This window comes from Hemiscyllium ocellatum, chromosome 33 (genome assembly GCF_020745735.1).
Source record: "Hemiscyllium ocellatum isolate sHemOce1 chromosome 33, sHemOce1.pat.X.cur, whole genome shotgun sequence".
Lineage (NCBI taxonomy): Eukaryota > Metazoa > Chordata > Chondrichthyes > Orectolobiformes > Hemiscylliidae > Hemiscyllium > Hemiscyllium ocellatum.
The window spans coordinates 1,842,904-1,862,661 of record NC_083433.1 but is presented as its reverse complement, the minus strand read 5'-3'; the positions used below and the strand labels follow the sequence as shown (position 1 = coordinate 1,862,661).

At 46.0% G+C, this 19,758-nt stretch overlaps 1 protein-coding gene and 3 non-coding genes across 4 annotated transcripts; 2 read left to right on the top strand and 2 right to left on the bottom strand.

Moving 5' to 3' along the window:
• Positions 1-6,420: 6,420 nt before the first annotated feature.
• LOC132831381 (heme-binding protein 1-like) lies at positions 6,421-14,891 on the bottom strand. The gene is made up of 4 exons (XM_060849495.1): positions 14,660-14,891; positions 13,492-13,630; positions 10,466-10,646; positions 6,421-6,735 (listed from the first exon to the last, which is right to left on the bottom strand). Exons 1-4 carry the CDS (start codon positions 14,735-14,737, stop codon positions 6,558-6,560), a joined length of 576 nt encoding a protein of 191 aa, XP_060705478.1. The 5' UTR covers positions 14,738-14,891; the 3' UTR covers positions 6,421-6,557.
• Positions 14,892-15,678: 787 nt separating this feature from the next.
• On the bottom strand, positions 15,679-15,760 carry trnal-aag (transfer RNA leucine (anticodon AAG)). Its single transcript has one exon. It is a non-coding gene; the product is annotated as a tRNA-Leu (tRNA).
• A 231-nt stretch (positions 15,761-15,991) lies between these two features.
• Positions 15,992-16,073, top strand: trnal-uag (transfer RNA leucine (anticodon UAG)). The gene has a single exon. It is a non-coding gene; the product is annotated as a tRNA-Leu (tRNA).
• Positions 16,074-16,238: 165 nt separating this feature from the next.
• On the top strand, positions 16,239-16,320 carry trnal-aag (transfer RNA leucine (anticodon AAG)). The gene has a single exon. It is a non-coding gene; the product is annotated as a tRNA-Leu (tRNA).
• The last annotated feature ends 3,438 nt before the right edge of the window (positions 16,321-19,758 follow it).

Below are 19,758 nucleotides of genomic sequence, written 5' to 3'. Positions count from 1 at the left end.
CACAACCTTACCCAATGGTGAACAGACCCAAGGGCCGAATGGCCTCCTCCTGATTCTAACATTCTTGTGTCACTTTCTCTGTTTATTGTCAACTCTTATGTAATTGGAAGCAGTTTTTCGTTATTTACTCTGTCCATAGCCTTTATGGTTTTAAACAATTCAGTAACAAGACACCTCTCAGCCCTCTGTGCTGAAAGGGAACTGCTTTCTCCAACCTGCTGAAGGATCTGCAGTCTCTCATCCCTGAATTACACCACCTGAACTTTCTGTGCAGTTGTCACATTCTGCTCAGCATGGAATCCAATATTGTGGGGTGGGTGGAGTGGGGAGGGGTCCCTGAATCAGTAGGTCAGTATAGTTTTGCATCATTTCCTGACTTACACCTTAATGCTTATATTCATGAAGCCCAGGGTCCCATCTGCTCTGTTTGCTTGTCCTATCACCTTCAAAGGTTTCTATGCAAACACCGTCTGATCTTGCCCCTGTCCCCTGTTTGAAATAGAACATTGAACTTAGAATATAACAGCACAGTACAGGCCCTTCAGACCTCAATGTTGTGTCAACCTTTTATCCTACTCTAAGTTCAAACGAACCTACAAACCCTTCATTGTACTATCACCACTGTGTCTATCCAAAAGTCAGTTAAATGTCCCTAATGTCTCTGACTCTACTCCCACTGCTGGCAGTGCATTCCACACACCCACCACTCTCTGAGTAAAGGACCTACCTCTGACATCTCTCCTAAACCTTCCTCCAATCACCTTAAAATTATGTCCCCCACGTAGTAGCCATTTCTGCCCTGGGAACAAATCTCTGTCTATCCACTCTATCTCTGCCTCTCATCATTTTGTACACCTCTATCAAGTCACCTCTCATCCTCCTTCGCTCCAATGAGAAAAGCCCGCGCTCCCTCAACCTTTCTTAAGTCATGCCCTCCAATCCAGGCAGTATCCTGGTAAATCTCCTCTGCACCCTCTCTAAACCTTCCACGTCTTACCTATAATGAAGCAATCAGAACTGAACACAGTATTCCAAGTGTGATCTAACCAGGGTTTTATAGAGCTGCAGTCTAACCTCATGGCTCTTAAACTCAATCTCCCAGCTAATGGAAGCCAACACACCGTACGGATTCTTAACAACCCTATTAATTTGGGTGGTAACTTTGAGGAATTTATGGACGTGACCCCAAGATCCCCCTGTTCCCGCACACTGCCAAGAATCCTGCCTTTAATCCTGCATTCTGCATTCAAATTCAAAGTGATTCACTTCACACTTTTCTAGGTTGAACTCCATCTGCCACTTACCAGCCCAGCTCTATATCCATTGCAACCTACAATAGCCCTCCACACTATGCACCATTCCACCAACCTTCGTGTCATCAGCAAACTCACTAACCCATCCTTCCACTTCCTCATCCAAGTCATTTATAAAAATCACAAAGAGCAGAGGTCCCAGAACTGATCCCTGCAGAACACTGGTCACTGAGCTCCAGGCTGAATACTTTCCATCCACTACCACCCTCTGTCTTCTATGGGCCAGCCAATTCTGCATCCAGACAGACAGATTTCCCTGTATCCCATGCATCCTTACTTTCTGAATGAGCCAACCATGGGGAACCTTATCAAATGCCTTGCTATAATCCATGTACACCACATCCACTGCTCTACCTTCATCAATGTGTTTAGTCACATTCTCAAAGAATTCAATAAGGTTTGTGAGGCATGACCTGCCCCTCACAAAGCCATGCTGACTATCTCTAATCAAACTATGCTTTTCCAAATAATCATAAATCCTGTTTCTCAGAACCCTCTCCAACAATTTGCCCACCACCGGCAAAAGACTGACTAGTCTGTAATTCCTAGGATTATCCCTATTCCCTTTCTTGAACAAGGGAATAACATTTGTTACCCTTCAATCATCTGGCACTACTTCAGTGGAAGTGAGGAAGCAAAGATCATTGCAGCAATCTCTTCCCTCGGTTCCTGCAGAAACCTCGGGTATATCCCGTCTGGCCCAGAGTATTTATCTATCCTTATGTTTTTCCAAATTCTCAGCACATCCTCCTTCTTAACATCCAACTGTTCGAGCATTTCAGCCTGTTTCACGCTGTCCTCACAAATGACAAGGTCCCTCTCAGTAGTGAATACTGAAGCAAAGTATTCATTAAGGACCTCCCCTACTTCCTCCGACTCCAGGTGCAAGGTCCCTCCACTACCCCTGATCAGTCCTACCCTCACTCTGGCCATCCTCCACATAAGTGGAGAATGCCTGAGGGTTTTCCTTAATCCTACCCACTAAATCTTTTTCATGCCCCCTTCGAGTTCTCCTAAGTCCATTCTTCAGTTCCTTCCTGGCGAACCTTGTACCTCTCTCAACCCCTGTCTGATTCTTGCTTCCTCAATCCTCAGTAAGCTTTCTTCTTTTGATACCTTCAGCTCAGTGTAGCTTCTCATTTCTCCACCAACATTTATCACCATATAGTTAGTCAGAGGTAGGCCTTAAGGAGCAGCTTAAAGGGGCAGAGAGAGAGAGAGGTGGAGAGTTATTAAAAAAGTTTAGAATCAGAATTCTAGAACTTGGGACCCAAGCAGCTGAAGGCACCACCACTGAATGGGGGAACCAATCACAATCAGAGACTGGATTTGGAGGAGAACAGAAATCTCAGAGTGTTTGGAGGCTGGAAGAGATTGAAGAGAGAAAAGCTGAAGTCATGGAGGGATTTGAGAATAAAGATGTGAATGTTTAAATTGAAGAATTCTTGGCCTGGGACCAGATTTGGAATAGCAGGAACAGGAGTGACAGGAGACCAGAACATGGTGCAAGATATGGGCAGAAGGGGTCTGGCTGAGATTACATTTATGGGGGGGGGGGGGGCGGGGTGGGAAATGTATGGTTGGACATGAGAGCAATGGGACAGCGACAGGGACAGGGTCAGGGTCAGGGATAGGGTCAGGGTCAGGGTCACAGACATGGTCAGGGACAGGGTCAGGGATAGGGTCAGGGTCACAGACATGGTCAGGGACAGGGTCAGGGTCACAGACAGGGTCAGGGTCACAGACAGGATCAGGACAGGAAAAGGTTCAGGGACATTGACAGGGACGGGGGGGGGGATCAGGGTCAGGGTCAGGGTCAGGGACAGGGTCAGGGATGCCTAGAGGTTGACAATACCAATTTTGGCAGAATGAGCTGAGTCAGGGACAGAACTGAACACTAGTTGTAGAGTCATAGAGATGTACAGCATGGAAACAGACCCTTCGGTCCAACCCATCCATGCCGACCAGATCCCAACCCAATCTAGTCCCACCTGCCAGCACCCGGCCCATATCCCTCCAAACCCTTCCTCTACATATACACATCCAAATACCTCTTAAATGTTGCAATTGTACCAGCCTCCACCACATCCTCTGGCAGCTCATTCCATACACGTACCACCCTCTGTGTGAAAAAGTTGAAGTGGTGGACGCTGGTACAATTGCAACATTTATGAGGCAGTTTGATGGGTATATGAATAGGAAGGGTTTGGAGGGATATGGGCCGGGTGCTGGCAGGTGGGACTAAATTGGGTTGGGATCTGGTCGGCATGGACGAGTTGGACCGAAGGGTCTGTTTCCATGCTGTACATCTCTATGACTCTATCAGTAGATAACCCGACACTTCAGAAAATTGACTCAAAATTACAACTGAAACTCTACTCTTTAAACCAAGGACAGCTACCCTCGTAACTAACACCATGTACAACTTTAAGCATACCCAGCCTTACCTGAAATACTGTCCTTCACATGACAGGCCCATCCCATGCAAAAGGTCCCATCACGAACACCAATGGAAGGAGGATTTCCTGCCTGGCATCTGGTCACCACTCAATTCAGAACCCACTGAACTGAGAACAGATTAACCAATCACCAACAGCAGCGAGAGCAGATTAACCAATCACCCACTCCACTGAGAACAGATTAACCAATCACCAACAGCAGCGAGAGCAGATTAACCAATCATCAACTCCACCAAAAGCAGATTAACCAATCACCAACAGCAGTGAGAGCAAATTAACCAATCACCCACTACACCGAGAGCAGACTAACCAATCACCAACAGCAGCAACAGCAGATTAACCAATCACCCACTGCACCAAGAGCAGATTAACCAATCACCAATAGCAGCGAAAGCAGATTAACCAATCACCCACTGCACAGAGAGCAGATTAACCAATCACCAACAGCAGTGAGAGCAGATTATCCAATCACCAACTGCAGCGAGAGCAGATTAACCAACCACCCGCTGTATTGAGCAGATTAACCAATCACCAACAGCATATTAACTAATCACCCACTGCACAGAGAGCAGATCAACCAATCACCAACAGCAGTGAGAGCAGATTATCCAATCACCAACTGCAGCGAGAGCAGATTAACCAATCACCCACAGCAGCGAAAGCAGATTAAACAATCACCAATGCTACCAACAGCAGATCAGCCAATCACCTATTTTTGTGGGATCTTCCTTTACAGTAAAAGAGTGGCCATGTTGATAACAGCATTGCCTGTGAGTCACAGTTGATACGGCACTGTGGGTTGGTTGAGAAAGTCATGGAGAGTTGTATAACTGCAAGTTGCTGTTAAAATGGAGCTGCTGATTATCAAACTCCTGCACATCTGTCTTAGTGAAAGGTACAATCTCTGGAATAATGTGGATCCACCAACAGCATACCATTATGTCTGACTGTGACTGACTACTGGCTGCAATGTGACAATGTCATGACAACTCCTGCACACACTCGTTGTAACAGTTGATCCAGAAATATTAGCATGTCACTTTTTATACAAGTTATTAAAATCCTATTATTTCTTTGCCTTTCATTATAATGTATTGCAAAAAAATTCCTTGTTAAACACCAGAACTTATCATAACCCAGAGAATCAGGAGGTGAGTTACTCACTGCAGGATTCTCAGCCTCTAATGTGCTCTTGTAGCCACTGTGTAGGGCTAGTCGAGTTCAGTTTGTGGTCAGTGGTAACCCCCATCAGGATGCTGATAGTGGGGATTCAGTGATTGTGACACCATTGAATATCAAGAGACGATGATTAGATCCTCCCTTGCTGGAAATGGTCATTGCTTGGCATTTTTAAGATGTGGCTGTTACTTACCGCTTGTCAGCCCAAGCCCGGATATTGTCCCGATCTTGTTGTGTTTGGACTTGGGTTGCTTCAGTATCTGAGGAGTTGTGAATGATGCTGAACATTGTGCAATCATCAGCAAACATCCCCACTCCTGACCATGACGGTGCAGGGAAGGTCATTGATGAAGCAGCTGAAGGTGGTTGGGCCTAGGACACTTTGCTAAGAGCTCATGATTATTGTGGTGCACTGCTGGTATCCCTCTCTCTGCGTCAAGAGATCTGGGGCCAGGTCCCACGTGTTCCAGAGATGTGTGATACCATTACTGAGCAGATTAGAAACATCAATGTTGAAGAAATCCCTTGAGATTTGCACTTCACACTGGGTTCCTGAGTTATTGAGGATGGGGAAATTTAAGACAGGGCTGGAGAGCTTGAGAATCATAGAGAAACACAGCACAGAAACAGACCCTTCAGTCCAAATTGTCCATGCCGACCAGATATCTTAATTTAGTCTTAGTCCCATTTGCCAGCACCTGGCCCATATCCCTCAAAACCCTTCCTATTCATATATCCATCCAGATACCTTTTAAATGCTGGAATTGTCCCAGCCTCTATCAATTCCTCTGGCAGCTCATGCCACACATACACCACCCTCTGTGTGAAAACATTGCCCCTTAGATCCCTTTTATATCTTTTCCCTCTCACCCTAAACTTAAGCTCTCTAGTTCTATACTCCACACCCCACCCTCAGGAAAATATCTGGTCTATTTACCCTATTTATGCCCCTCATAATTTTATAAACCTCTATAACGTCACCCCTCAGACTTGATCAAATGAATGTTTTGGGTGCGGTGACTCTGATAGTAAGATGTGTTAAATATTCACTGAGTCCTGTGTCACTTTAGCATGGTGACACCTGGCTTATCACTTCCAAACCCTGATTATTTTGAGAAAGATGGAAAATCTGTTTCCACCAATTTAAAGACTAAAATTGATGTGTAACAGGCTTTTAGCATCAATCAGTCTATGAGATGTTAAATCACAGGTCAAAGAATTTACAGCCATATCAACCCAGCCACCAGAGAGGAGAAGAGTTCACTAGGGGAGCTCCTCTTCCCAAGAGGAGTGTGATGGCAGTGGAGAGTGTGCCAGGTTGTGAAACAGGGGAAGAGAGGAACATTCATATGAGAGAGAGAGAGAGAGAGAGCTGGAGACAGAAAGAGGGAGAGATATTTAGATTGAAGGTTCAGCCTAACACAGTGAGAGGTTTGTCCTGCATCTGTTCAGACAATGAGACGAGGCTGTTGTAATTATTGAATATTTAATGACAGATTTGAGAGGGGCTTCTTGTTAGGAAGTAGTCAAGAAGCTTTCATGGAGGCTTCCTTTCTCTCTCTCTCTCGGTGTCCATGGTGCAAATGGAATGATCCATGACGCTCCCTCATTCCTCCTTCTTCAGAAACCACACCTCGTTCTTTCGGCCGATAGGTTTCATGGGTGGATCATACCCAGCACAGATGTAAAAATCTCGGTGATAGGATACAGCCTCTCCCAGTGCTCCTTGCAACTTGCCTGCATGTTCAACCCAATTAACCTCCTTGGCGTAGCCTGCAAATTGACTGCAAGAAGAAAACAACATGATACTAGGACTGAGATGGAGCTGAAAGGCTGCTCCAATCTTACTGGCCCTTCATCACATACACCAGCCCATTTCCCACCAACAGAGGCAGCATTGGACAAATGGTCACGGGGAAGGCTGGATAACTAGTCCCAGAAGCAATGCACAGCACATTCTTATTGTCTACAAGAGGAGAGTGACCAGCTGAGAGTGGGGACTGAACCAAACCATCTACAACCCAGTCTCTGAGACATGGCCAATTTACTCCCAATGACCCTCGTTTCTCCTTCAACAACTTCTGCTGAAATCAGAAGTCAACAACTTCTGTTGACATCATTATAATCTGATTAATGGAGCTCGAATTTTGGGAAGTAAATGTTACATTAACATTCACAAGTTGATTCATTAAAACACTTCAATTGTTTTTTTGATTGGGGTGATAGATTTTCACAATAACCAATTCCTAGCTCAGGTGTAAGACACTGGAGAAGGCTCCCATTGTCCAGCCCCAGTTCAGGATGGCTCAGGATGGATCATTCACTCACTTAAACTCCGAAGGCTTTGATCAGCTGAAGTTCCATTCCAGAAACTTAACATAGATTGAGGCTGAAATTCTCAATACAGAGGGAGCGCCACACTGTCGGAGGGTCAGTGCTGAGGGAGTGCCGCACTGTCGGAGGGCCAGTGCTGAGGGAGTGCCGCACTGTCGGAGGGCCAGTGCTGAGGGAGTGCCGCACTGTCGGAGGGCCAGTGCTGAGGGAGTGCCGCACTGTCGGAGGGCCAGTGCTGAGGGAGTGCCGCACTGTCGAAGGGTCAATGCTGAGGGAGTGCCGCACTGTCGGAGGGTCAATGCTGAGGGAGTGCCGCACTGTCAGAGGGTCAGTGCTGAGGGAGCACCGCACTGTCGGAGGGTCAGTGCTGAGGAAGTGCGCACTATCGGAGGGTCAGTGTTGAGAGAGTGCCACACTGCTGGACGGTCAGTGCTGAGGGTACGTTGCACTGCTGGTGTGCAGGTACAGCAAGTAATTAACAAAGCAAATGGATTGTTGTTATTTATCACGGACATATCAATTGAACAAAGGGTAAAGGACTAATGGTTTGGTTACATTGGAGAGACCACCATCTGGAATACGGTGTACAGGACAGGTCTCTTTATTTAAGGAAGAATGTCAGTGTGTTGGAGACAGGTTAGCAGACTCGTCTTGGGAGTAGCAGAATTGGGGTGGGGGGAAGTGGAAAAGGTGTAAAAGGTTCTTGGAGCAGGGATTAGGTGGGAATATGGAATAGTCAGATCAGCCATCACCTCACTGAACAGGCTGAAGGGGCTGAGTGGCCTCAATGTGTTCTTGATCTGAATGTGTGTTTGTATCATCCCAACACAAAATAAGGAAAGCTCACTGGTTCAGCCAGGAGACTTGTTTAAAAAAATTCACGTGAGATATTATCATCACAGGCTGGGCCAGTATTTATTACCCCGTCCCTAGTCGCCCCTTGAGAAGGTGGGGGTGAGCTGCCTTCTTGAACCGCTGCAGTCCATGTGCTGTGGGTAGACCCACAATACCCTCTGGGAAGAAATTCCCAGATTTTGATCCAGAGACACTGAAAGAACAGCAAGATATTTCTAAGTCAGGATGGTGAGTGGTTTGGAAGGGAACTTGCAAGGGGTGACGTTCCCACATATTTGCTGCTCCTTGTCCTTCTGGATAGATATGATCCTGGGTTTGGAAGGCGCTGTCTGAGGATCTTTAGTGAATTTCTGCAGTGCATCTTGTAGATGGTACACACTGCTGCTACTGAGTGTTAGTGGTGGAGGAAGGGGATGTTTGTGGATGTGGTGCCAATCAAGGGTGTAGTGTGGGGGGTGCTGCTTTGTCCTAGATGGTGTTGAGCTTCTTGAGTGTTGTTGGAGCTGCCCCCATCCAGGCAAGTGGGGAGTATTCCCTCACACTCCTGACTTGTGCCTTGTAGCTGGTGGACAGGCTTTGGGGTGTTAGGAGGTGAGTTACTCGCTGCAGGATTCCTAGTCTCTGATCTGCTCTTGTGGTCACTGGGTTTATATAGAGAGTCCAGTTGAGTTTCTGATAACTCCCAGGATGTTGCTAGTGGAGGATTCAGTGATATTAATACCATTGAATTTCAAGGGGCAGTGGTTAGATTGTCTCTTATTGGTGAGGATTATAGCCTGGTATTTATGTAGCATGAATGTTCCTTGCCATTTGTCGGCCCAAGCCTGGACATTGCCCAGATCTTGTTTCATTTGAACATGAACTGCTTCGGTGTCGGAGGAGTCACGAGTGGTCTTGACCATTGCACAATCATCGGCAGACATCCCCCCATCTGACCTTACGATGGAGGGAAGGTTATTGATGAAGCAGCTGAAGATGATTGGACCTTGGACACCACCCTGAGGAACTCCTGCAGAGATGTCCTGGAGCTGAGATAACTGACCTTCACAACCACAACTATCTTTCTGTGTGCCAGATTTGATTCCAACTGGAGAGTATGCTCTGATACCTGTTGATTCCAGCTTTGCTGGGCTTCCTGAGTTACAGATCGAGTTGGAATACAATTCTGCTGCTGTTGATGGCCCACAGCATCTCATGGATGCCCAGCCTTGAGCTGCTAGATCTGTTTGGTGTCTGTTCCATTTAGCACGGTGATCATGTCACACAACACAATGCAGGGTAATCTCACTGTGAAGGCGGGACTTCATCTCCACAAGGACTGTGTGGGGATCACTCTAAATGGTAGTGTCATGGTGAGATGCATCTGCAGCCAGCAGATTGGTAAAGGATGAGATCAGGTATGTTTTTCGCTCAGTGGTTTCCTCATCACCTACTGCAGATCCAGTCTTGGTGGTGGACATTAAAATCCCTCTCTCAGAATACACTTTGTGCCCTTGTCACCCTCAGTACTTCCATGAAGGAGGAGTCACCAGCTGAGGGAGGACAGTAGGTGGTAATCAGCAGCAGGTTTCCTTGTCCATGTTTAACCTGAAGCCATGTGACTTCATGGGGTCTGGAGTCAATGCTGCAAATTTCCACAGGCCAACACCCTGACTGTATCCCATCTCTGCCGGGTCTGTCCTGCCCGTGGACAGGACGTATCCAGGAACAGTGATGGTGGTGTCTGGGACATTGTCTGTAAGGTATGATTCTGAGGGTATGACAACGTCAGGCATTTTTTGCCACTGTCTTTTCTGATGCCTAGATTGATGCCGGATGATTCATCTGGTTTCATCTCTTTGAGACTTTGTAGTGATTGGTACAACTGAGTTGTTTGTTAGGTCATTCAAAGGGGCGTCAGAATCACCCACATCACTGTGGGTCTGGAGTCACATGTAGGCCAGACCAGGTGAGGATGGCAGATTTCTTTCCCTGAACGACATTAGTGAACCAGATGGGATTTTACTGACAATCAGAAATGGATTAATGGTCATTAGTAGATTCTTAAATCTATTGAATTCAAATTCTTGATGGGATTCAAATAGTCTCCACAACATTAGCGGAGTTGATGGATTAATAGTCAAGTGGTAATACCACGGAACCACTGCCTCCCCTTAGTGACAGAGAACTTTCCTGGAGATCAGAGCCCAGTCTGACAGTGCAGCTGGGTCAAGGTGACAGAATATAGCAGGCCAGCCCATGTTTAATTTCCTCACTGATGGGACTTAGCCTGAGCTATGGCCACAACGATGGGTTTAACCCTTTACTGGATTCATTAACACTTACGTGGAATAGACGGTGAAATCATCCTGATGTTTGATGGTGATGCTCTCATCTGTTGGTTTGGGAATGTTATCCTGGAATTTGCTGGGGATACGGATTTGAACTTCGACCTTGGGTTGCAAGCTGTTACCTTCACCTGGGTGTACAGTCATACTGACCGGGGAGGTCATCCCCATCTGGATACCTGCAAAAACACCCCTCACACTCAGCGAGAGTCACCTCTACTCAGAAACAGACACTGTCCATCCTTCCCTCCAGCCACGTCCCAGACAACATTCTGTACAGGGGCTCGATGCTGCCCAGATCCAAACTCACACCAGTCTCCATTCACCCATCAACCTCCTGCTGACTGACCGAAGTTTGCTCCTATCTGGAAACACCTTGAAACGTATAAAGGTGGATAAATCCCCAGGACTTGATCAGGTGTACCCTAGAACTCTGTGGGAAGTGAGAGAAGCGATTGCTGGGCCTCTTGCTGAGATATTTGTATCATCGACAGTCACAGGTGAGGTGCTGGAAGACTGGAGGTTGGCAAATGTGGTGCCACTGTTTAAGAAGGGTGGTAAAGACAAGCCAGGGAACTATAGACCAGTGAGCCTGACCTCGGTGGTGGGCAAGTTTTTAGATTTTTTTTTAGATTAGACTTACAGTGTGGAAACAGGCCCTTCGGCCCAACAAGTCCACACCGACCCGCCGAAGAGAAACCCACCCATACCCCTACATTACCCCTTACCTAACACTACGGGCAATTTAGCATGGCCAATTCACCTGACCCGCACATCTTTGGACTGTGGGAGGAAACTGGAGCACCCGGAGGAAACCCACGCAGACACAGGGAGAACGTGCAAACTCCACACAGTCAGTCGCCTGAGTCGGGAATTGAACCCGGGTCTCTGGCGCTGTGAGGCAGCAGTGCTAACCACTGTGCCACCGTGCCGCCCACAATTGTTGGAGGGAATCCTGAGGGACAGGATGTACATGTATTTGGAAAGGGGAGGACTGATTAGGGATACTCAACATGGTTTTGTGTGTGGGAAATTATGTCTCACAAACTTGATTGAGAATTTTTAATAAGAAACAAAAGAGGATTGATGAGGGCAGAGCGGTAGATGTGATCTATATGGACTTCAGTAAGGCATTCAACAAGGTTCCCCATGGGAGACTGATTAGCAAAGTTAGATCTCACGGAATAAAGGAAGAACTAGCAATTTGGATACAGAACTGGCTCAAAGATAGAAGACAGAGGGTGGTGGTGGAGGGTTGTTTTTCAGACTGGAGGCCTGTGACCAGTGGAGTGCCACAAGGATCGGTGCTGGGTCCTTTACTTTTTGTCATTTACATAAATTATTTGGATGTGAACATAAGAGGTACAGTTAGTAAGTTTGCAGATGACGCCAACATTGGAGGTGTAGTGAACAGCAAAGAGGGTTACCTCAGATTACAACAGGATCTGGACCAGATGGACCAATGGGCTGAGAAGTGGCAGATGGAGTTTAATTCTGATAAATGTGAGGTGTTGCATTTTGGGAAAGCAAATTTTAGCAGGACTTATACACTTAATGGTAAGGTCTTAGAGAGTGTTGCTGAACAAAGAGACCTTGGAGTGCAGGTTCATAGCTCCTTGAAAGTGGAGTCGCAGGTAGATAGGATAGTGAAGGCAGCATTTGGTATGCTTTCCTTTATTGGTCAGAGTATTGAGTACAGGAATTGGGAGGTCATGTTGTGACTGTACAGGACATTGGTTAGGCCACTGTTGGAATATTGACTGCAATTCTGGTCTCTTTCCTACCGGAAGGATGTTGTGAAACTTGAAAGAATTCAAAAAGGGTTGGAGAATTTGAGCTACAGGGAGAGGCTGAACAGGCTGGGGCTGTTTTCCCTGGAGCGTCGGAGGCTGAGGGGTGACCTTATAGAGGTTTGCAAAATTATGAGGGGCATGGATAGGATAACTAGGCAAAGTCTTTTCCCTGGTGTGGGGGAGTACAGAACTAGAGGGCATAGGTTTAGGTGAGAGGGGAAAAAATATAAAAGAGACCTAAGGGGCAACTTTTTCACTCAGTGTGTTACATGGAAGGAATAAGCTGCCAGAGGAAGTGGTGGTGGCTGGTACAATTGCAACATTTAAAAGGCATTTGGATGGGTATATGAATAGGAAGGATTTGGAGGGATATGGGCCGGGTGCTGGCAGGTGGGACTAGATTAGGTTGGGATATCTGGTCGGCATGGACGGGTTGGACCGAAGGGCCTGTTTCCATGCTGTACATCTCTATGACTCTATGACCTCACTTTTAAATTTTAAACATTAGTCCTCATTTTGAAATCCCTCCATGGCATTGCTCCTCTCTAACTCTATAATCTCCTTAAACCCATCAACATTTAAAAAACATTTGAAGAGATACACAAATTAGAGGGATATGGGCCAAATGCAGGCAAACAGGACAAATTCACTTTGGGAAAGGTGGTTAGCACGGACATGTTGGGCCAAAGGGTCTGTTTCCATTCTGTATGACTCTATAACTTTAAGATTATTCTCAGGGTGTGGGGGTCTCTTTCTGGGGCCAGCCTTTATTGCCCGTCCCTGGTTGACCCTTGAGAAGGTGGGGGTGAGCCTGCCTTCTTGAACCACTGCAGTGGGTTGGCCCACAGTGCCCTTTCGGGAGGAAATTCCAGGATTTTGACCCAGCAACAGTGAAGAACGGTGATATATTTCCAAGTCAGGATGGTGAGTAGCTTGGAGGGGTGGTATTTATACTTTACTTTATCCTTTCTGACGTTCCTTAAAATTCCTCTTTAACCAGTTCTCAGTTATCACATTGTGTTTTGTAATCACTCAAGAAGCAGGTTTGACTGCTTCCATGCCTTATAGGCAGTATGTAAGTGCTAGTTATTGTGTTGTGAGGGTTAATGGATTTGGTTACTGACTGTGGTGAGTTAGCTGATCCTTGGTGGGTAGCAGTCTGGAAAGCATGAAACCCAAGCCCTGTCCTTTCCTGAATGTTATTCATCAGACTCTCACTGAATGCCAATACCTTGCTCATTGGATCCTCCGACATATTTGAGCAGTTTCAGGGCCCCTTCTCCCGACCCCTCGTCAAATGGTTTCCCACTTATGGTGACACTGGCATAATTACCACCCTCATACCTGCGCTCCTCATAGGTCAGGTCTCCCTGCAAAACAAAATCCAAATCTGTCATTCACAGAACTCCCTTAGAAGTAGAACATACAATTTGTATGTAAATTTCACTGTTAAATGTTAATGTACAGCAGGAAATTCCAGTGTTTCATACAGTGGGAAATGCAAGTGCTATACCTCCCAGTGCATGGCACAGTGGGGAATGGCAGTGCTATATTTCCTAGTGCATGCCACAATGCGGAGTCCCAGTGCTTTATCTCCCAGTGGGGAATGCCAGTGTTATAGCCCCCCTCCATCCCCCGCCCAGTGCAAGCCGCAGTGAGGAATGCCAGTGCTGTATCCTTGTATATTATCCAATATTATTGGACAGTCCTTGGCCTACATGGGAATATTCTGTGGGACTCTGCTGCCCTCTGGGGGTACTGCTTAATAATAACAGCTTCGAGTGTAAATTAAATAATCTTTAACACAAACCCTACAAACTTTGCCCGGATGAATCCTTCAAAATAAATGATTAAAGTTCAAGGTGACAAGTTGTCAGGCACATTCACATCTGCCAGGCAACATGAAGAATTTATAAATCCCACATTCAGTCCTTCCTGGTTCGTCAAATCTTTAACCTCCCCAGTATTTAAACTAATTTTAATCGGTTGGAAAGTTTACACTGGAGTTGCACACTTTTCCGAGTTTTGGGATTGATCGGGCCGGGTTGAACTCAGAACTTCACACATATACAGTCACATTTCTAGATACAGACACGCTCAGAAACATGCACATACACTCACTTCCTATTTCTGGCCTATTTTTCCTCCTTATCAGTGCTGAGGCCAGAGTGCTGACTGCAACTTTCACCAGGGTGCAGGCTTCCACTCTAACTGTTCCTGGTCAGAGACAGACAACACCCCATACTCCTCAGAGACAGGGAGACTGGCTACTTAATAAAATAGGTATAGGTCTCATTGTAGCCAAGATTAATGGGGTCAATACCCCAGAGGTCTGTGTTCCCCCTCGGTTACTGCCCCAGGGACTCAATCAGATGTTGAATATTTGTTGAAGATCTTACCTTGGTTTCTGAGTTGAGGGTCTGACAGGGTCGGTTCTCAGTTTGACTGAACAGCGAGTTTGTTATCATCCCAAACATAGTCGCTCTTATTGAAAATTGAGTCAATATTTTATGAAATCCGAAGGTAAAATCACAGCGCTCTCAAAAGCGACCTTCAGTGAAGTTTTCACTCAGTAATGAACTATCAAGTTGTTAAATGATTCAAAGTTCACTACTCTTGGAAGGTTATCAGATTAATTTAATAAAATGCATTGTCATTAACCGGGAGGAGCCTGCAATTGACCCTTTCATCATCATTAACCAGTGAGTACTGGGCAAGGGAGAAGGAGGTTAACTATTACAAAATTATTATAAAATTTAGGAGCAGAATTAGATCATTCAGCCCATCATTCAGTCCACCATTTAATCATGGTGGATACATTTCTCAACTCCATTTTCCTGCCTTAATTTCCTTATTAATCAAGAACCTATCTGCCCCTGTCTTTCTCTGTCCTGCACAAATGTCTCTCTTTCCATTTTCAAGGGAATTGCATCAACTTCAACCTCAATGTCAGGTGAAGCATCACCAATCCTGACCATTGCCTGAGTAGAGAAGCATTTCCTAATCTCACTGATTCCATTATAATCCTTTCATGTGGCTGTCCCCCATTTCCTGACCCTGGAATTTTATCCACCATCCAACCATTATGACTTTGAACATCTCTATTGAATCTTCTCATCAACCATTTCTTCTTTAAAGAGAAAAGTTTACATTCTCCAATTTATTCTGGTGATTGAAGTACATAGGAACTGAAGTAGGCCATTCAGCCCCTTGAGCCTGTTCCATCACTCAATGATCTGTGGCCTAATGATGTCCCCAGTGGAATCATTTAATCGTTTATCCCTCTGAATCTTGTCTGTTTTAATAAAATAGGCTGATTGAATATGAAGTATTTAATATCAACTCAAATACTCTCTTAATTGTAACGGATGCAAATAAATACATTAAAATATTCAATTAATGGTGAAAAGTTTACAGCTGGCAGCGGTGGGATTCGAACCCACGCCCCCGAAGAGACTGGAGCCTTAATCCAGCGCCTTAGACCGCTCGGCCACGCTACCGCGCGAGCGATGGCGCCGCCAACACTGACTAGAGGCAGCTCCAAGCGGACGCGGCGCGATTCCGGGGGGACAGCGGGGCAGCTTCACCAGGAGCCCGAGGCCGACAGAGAGCTCCGGCCGGGCCGAGGAGCTGCCCCGGGCTCTGGACGGGACCCGCCTCCTGCCGATGGAGCGGCTGCCGCGGCCGTCACGGAAAGCAGCAGGGCCTCGGGAGGCGAGCGGCTCCGTGTCGGTAGCGTGGCCGAGCGGTCTAAGGCGCTGGATTTAGGCTCCAGTCCCTCCGGGGGCGTGGGTTCGAATCCCACCGCTGCCAGCCGTGCCTTTTATTTATTTAAATTTATGTTTTATTTCCTACAGGCTCCTGAGTTGCCAATTTATTGGGAGAGAATATAATTTAACTTTCGCAGTTCCAAAATTTAATTCTGATTTACCTCTTAAAGAGGTTTTAGGTGCGTTATGTGAGTCCGCACTTCCAGCAGGTAGCGTGGCCGAGCGGTCTAAGGCGCTGGATTAAGGCTCCAGTCTCTTCGGGGGCGTGGGTTCGAATCCCACCGCTGCCAGTCACTGCTTTTTGTAAAGTGTTTCCCTGATCAGGACATTTCAATTGCTGCAACTTTAACTATTCTGCTTTTTTCTTCAATTTCAATTCTGATTTGGAACTGAATATGAACATACAGGATGACTCAGATAGGCAAAAAAATGGTAATTGAAATTTAATCCTGAAAAGTGCAAGGTGAGTCCACAATGAGGGACTTTGATGGACATGTTCACAGATCCTGGAAGGCTACAAGACAGATCAGGAGTAGTTGAGAAAGCATATAGCCTTTTATAGTTGAAGCATTGAACACAAGAGCAGGTACGTTATAATGGAGCTGAGTTTTAGGCCACAGCTGAAGCAGTGTGTGTAGTTCTTGATTTGATTTTATTATTATCACATGCACCTAGGAACAGTGAAGTTTGGTTTTGCATCCAGTTCAGGCAGATCATACCATACAAGAATAATAGAACAGAGCAAGAAAATGTGGCAGCTGCAGAGAAGGTGCAAGAAAGAGCAAGAACATTAAATTTGAAATTTGAGCAATCCATTCAGAAGTCTAATAACAGTGGGGAAGAAGCTGTTCCTGAATTTGTTGGCACATATGTTTACGCTTTTGCATCATCTGCCTGATGGAAGGTTATGACCTAGGTCTCGGAATTTGGAGATTAGTTTGGTTAGAATTATGGTGTTGGAACTGAAGTCATTAAGTAGGTGCCTGACGTAACCATCACTCTATAGAAAGGATGTTGCACTAGAGAGGGTATACAGGAGATTCAGTAGGATATTGCCTGGAACAGGAGTGTTTCAGCTATGAAGAGAGAAAAGTTGGTGTTGTTTTCCTTGGAACAGAGAAATCTGAGGGGCACCTGACTGAGGAGAACAAAATTATAACAGAAAGAAATAGAGAGATAGTTCCCTGTAGCAGTGGGGTTATTGGCTTAGGCTGGGACACAGACACACAGGTTTAGAACATAGAACAATACTGCGCAGAACAGGCCCTTTGGCCCTCGATGTTGCGCTGACCTATGAACTATTCAAAGCTTGTCCCCCTACACTATCCCAAAGTCATCCATGTGCTTATCTAAGGATTGCTTAAATCTCCCTAATGTGGCTGAATTGACCACCTTAGCAGGTAGGGCATTCTACGCCCTTACCATGCTCTGTGTAAAGAACCTGCCTCTGACATCTGTCTTAAATCTATCACTCCTCAATTTGTAGTTATGCCCCCTCCTACAAGCTGACGTCATCATCCTAGGAAAAAGACTTTCACTGTCTACCCTATCTAATCCTCTGATCATCTTGTATGTCTCTATCAAATCCCCCCTTAGCCTTCTTCCTTCCAATGAGAACAGACCCAAGTCTCTCAGCCTTTCCTCATAAGACCTTCCCTCCAGACCGGGCAACATCCTGGTAAATCTCCTCTGCACCATTTCCAAAGCTTTCACATCCTTCCCGAAATATGGGGACCAGAACTGTACACAATATTCCAAGTGTGGCCACACAGCTTTTGTATAGTTGCTGCATGATATTGTGGTTCTGGAACTCAATCCCTCTACCAATGAAACCTAACACACCGTATGCCTTCTTAACAGCACTTTTCACCTGGGTGGCAACTTTCAGGGATCTATGTACATGGACTCCAAGATCTCTCTGCACATCCACACTACCAAGAATCTTTCCATTGACCCAGTACTCTGTCTTCCTGTTATTCTTCCCAAAGTGCATTACCTCACATTTAACTGCATTGAACTCCATTTGCCACCTCTCAGCCCAATTCTGCAGTTTATCCAAGTCCCCCTGCAACCTGTAACATTCTTCCAAACTGGCCACTACTCCACAGACTTTAGTGTTGTCTGCAAATTTACTAATCCCTCCACCTATGCCTGCGTCTAAGTCATTTATAAAAATGACAAACAGCAGTGGTCCCAAAACTGATCCTTGTGGCACACCACTAGTAACCGGACTCTAGACTGAATATTTTCCATCAACCACCACTCACTGCCTTCTTCCAGAAAGCGAGTTTCTAATCCAAACTGCTAAATCATCCTCAATTCCATGCCTCTGCATTTTCTCTATCAGGGTAAAGACAATGACTGCAGATGCTGGAAACCAGATTCTGGATTAGTGATGCTGGAAGAGCACAGCAGTTCAGGCAGCATCTGAGGAGCAGTAAAATCAACATTTCGGGCAAAAGCCCTTCATCAGGAATAAATTTTCTCCATCAGCTTACCATGGGGAACCTTGTCAAAGGCTTTACTGAAGTCCATGTATACCACGTCAACTGCCCTACCCTCATCTACATGCTTGGGCACCTTCTCAAAAAACTCAATGAAGTTTGTGAGACACGACCTGCCCTTGACAGAACCATGTTGACTATCTGCAATCAAATTGTTCCTTGCTAGATGATTATAAATCTTATCTCCTTTCCAAAACCTTTCCTTTAATTACCTGGGTCATCTCTGCTGCCCTTCTTGAACAAGGGCACAACATTTGCAATCCTCCAGTCTTCAGGTACTAAACCTGGAGACAATGACAGCTCAAATATCAAAGCCAAAGGCTCTGCTATCTCCTCCCTAGCTCCAGGGAATCCTCGGATAAATCCCATCTGGCCCAGGGGACTTGTCTACTTTCACTCCTTCTGGAATTGATAACACCTGTGCATAACTAACTTCGCTCCTTTCTATCTAATATCTCGCACCTCATTCTTCGGCACGGTGGCACAGTGGTTAGCACTGCTGTCTCACAGCGCCTGAGACCCGGATTCATTTCCCGACTCAGGCGACTGACTGTGTGGAGTTTGCACGTTCTTCCCGTGTCTGCGTGGGTTTCCTCCCACAGTCCAAAGATGTGCGGGTCAGGTGAATTGGCCATGCTAAATTGCCCATAGTGTTAGGTAAGGGGTAAATGTAGGGGTATGGGTGGGTTGCGCTTCGGCGGGTCGGTGTGGACTTGTTGGGCCGAAGGGCCTGTTTCCACACTGTAAGTAATCTAATCTAATCTTCTCTACGATATTCTTCTTTTCCTGCGTGAACACCAGTGAGAAATGTTCATTTAGCACCTCTCCGATCTCTATAGGATCCACACTCAACTTCCCACTTTTGTCTTTGATTGGCCCTACTCCTACCCTAATCATCCTTTTATTCCTCACATACCTATAGAAAGCTTTAGGGTTCTCCTTTATTCGATTTGCTAAAGACTGCTCGTGTCCTCTCTTTGCTCTTCTTAACTCTCTCTTTAAATCCTTCCTCGCTGATCTGTAACTCTCCATCACCTCATCAACACATAAGCCTCTTTCTTCTGCTTAACAAGAGATGCAAGTTCTGTTGTAAACCACGGCTTCCTTACCTTATCACTTCCTCCCTGTCTGACAGGGACATACCTATCAAGGACACACAATATCTGTTCCTTAAACCAGCTCCACATTTCGATTGTCTGCATCCCCTGCATTTTGCTACCCCAT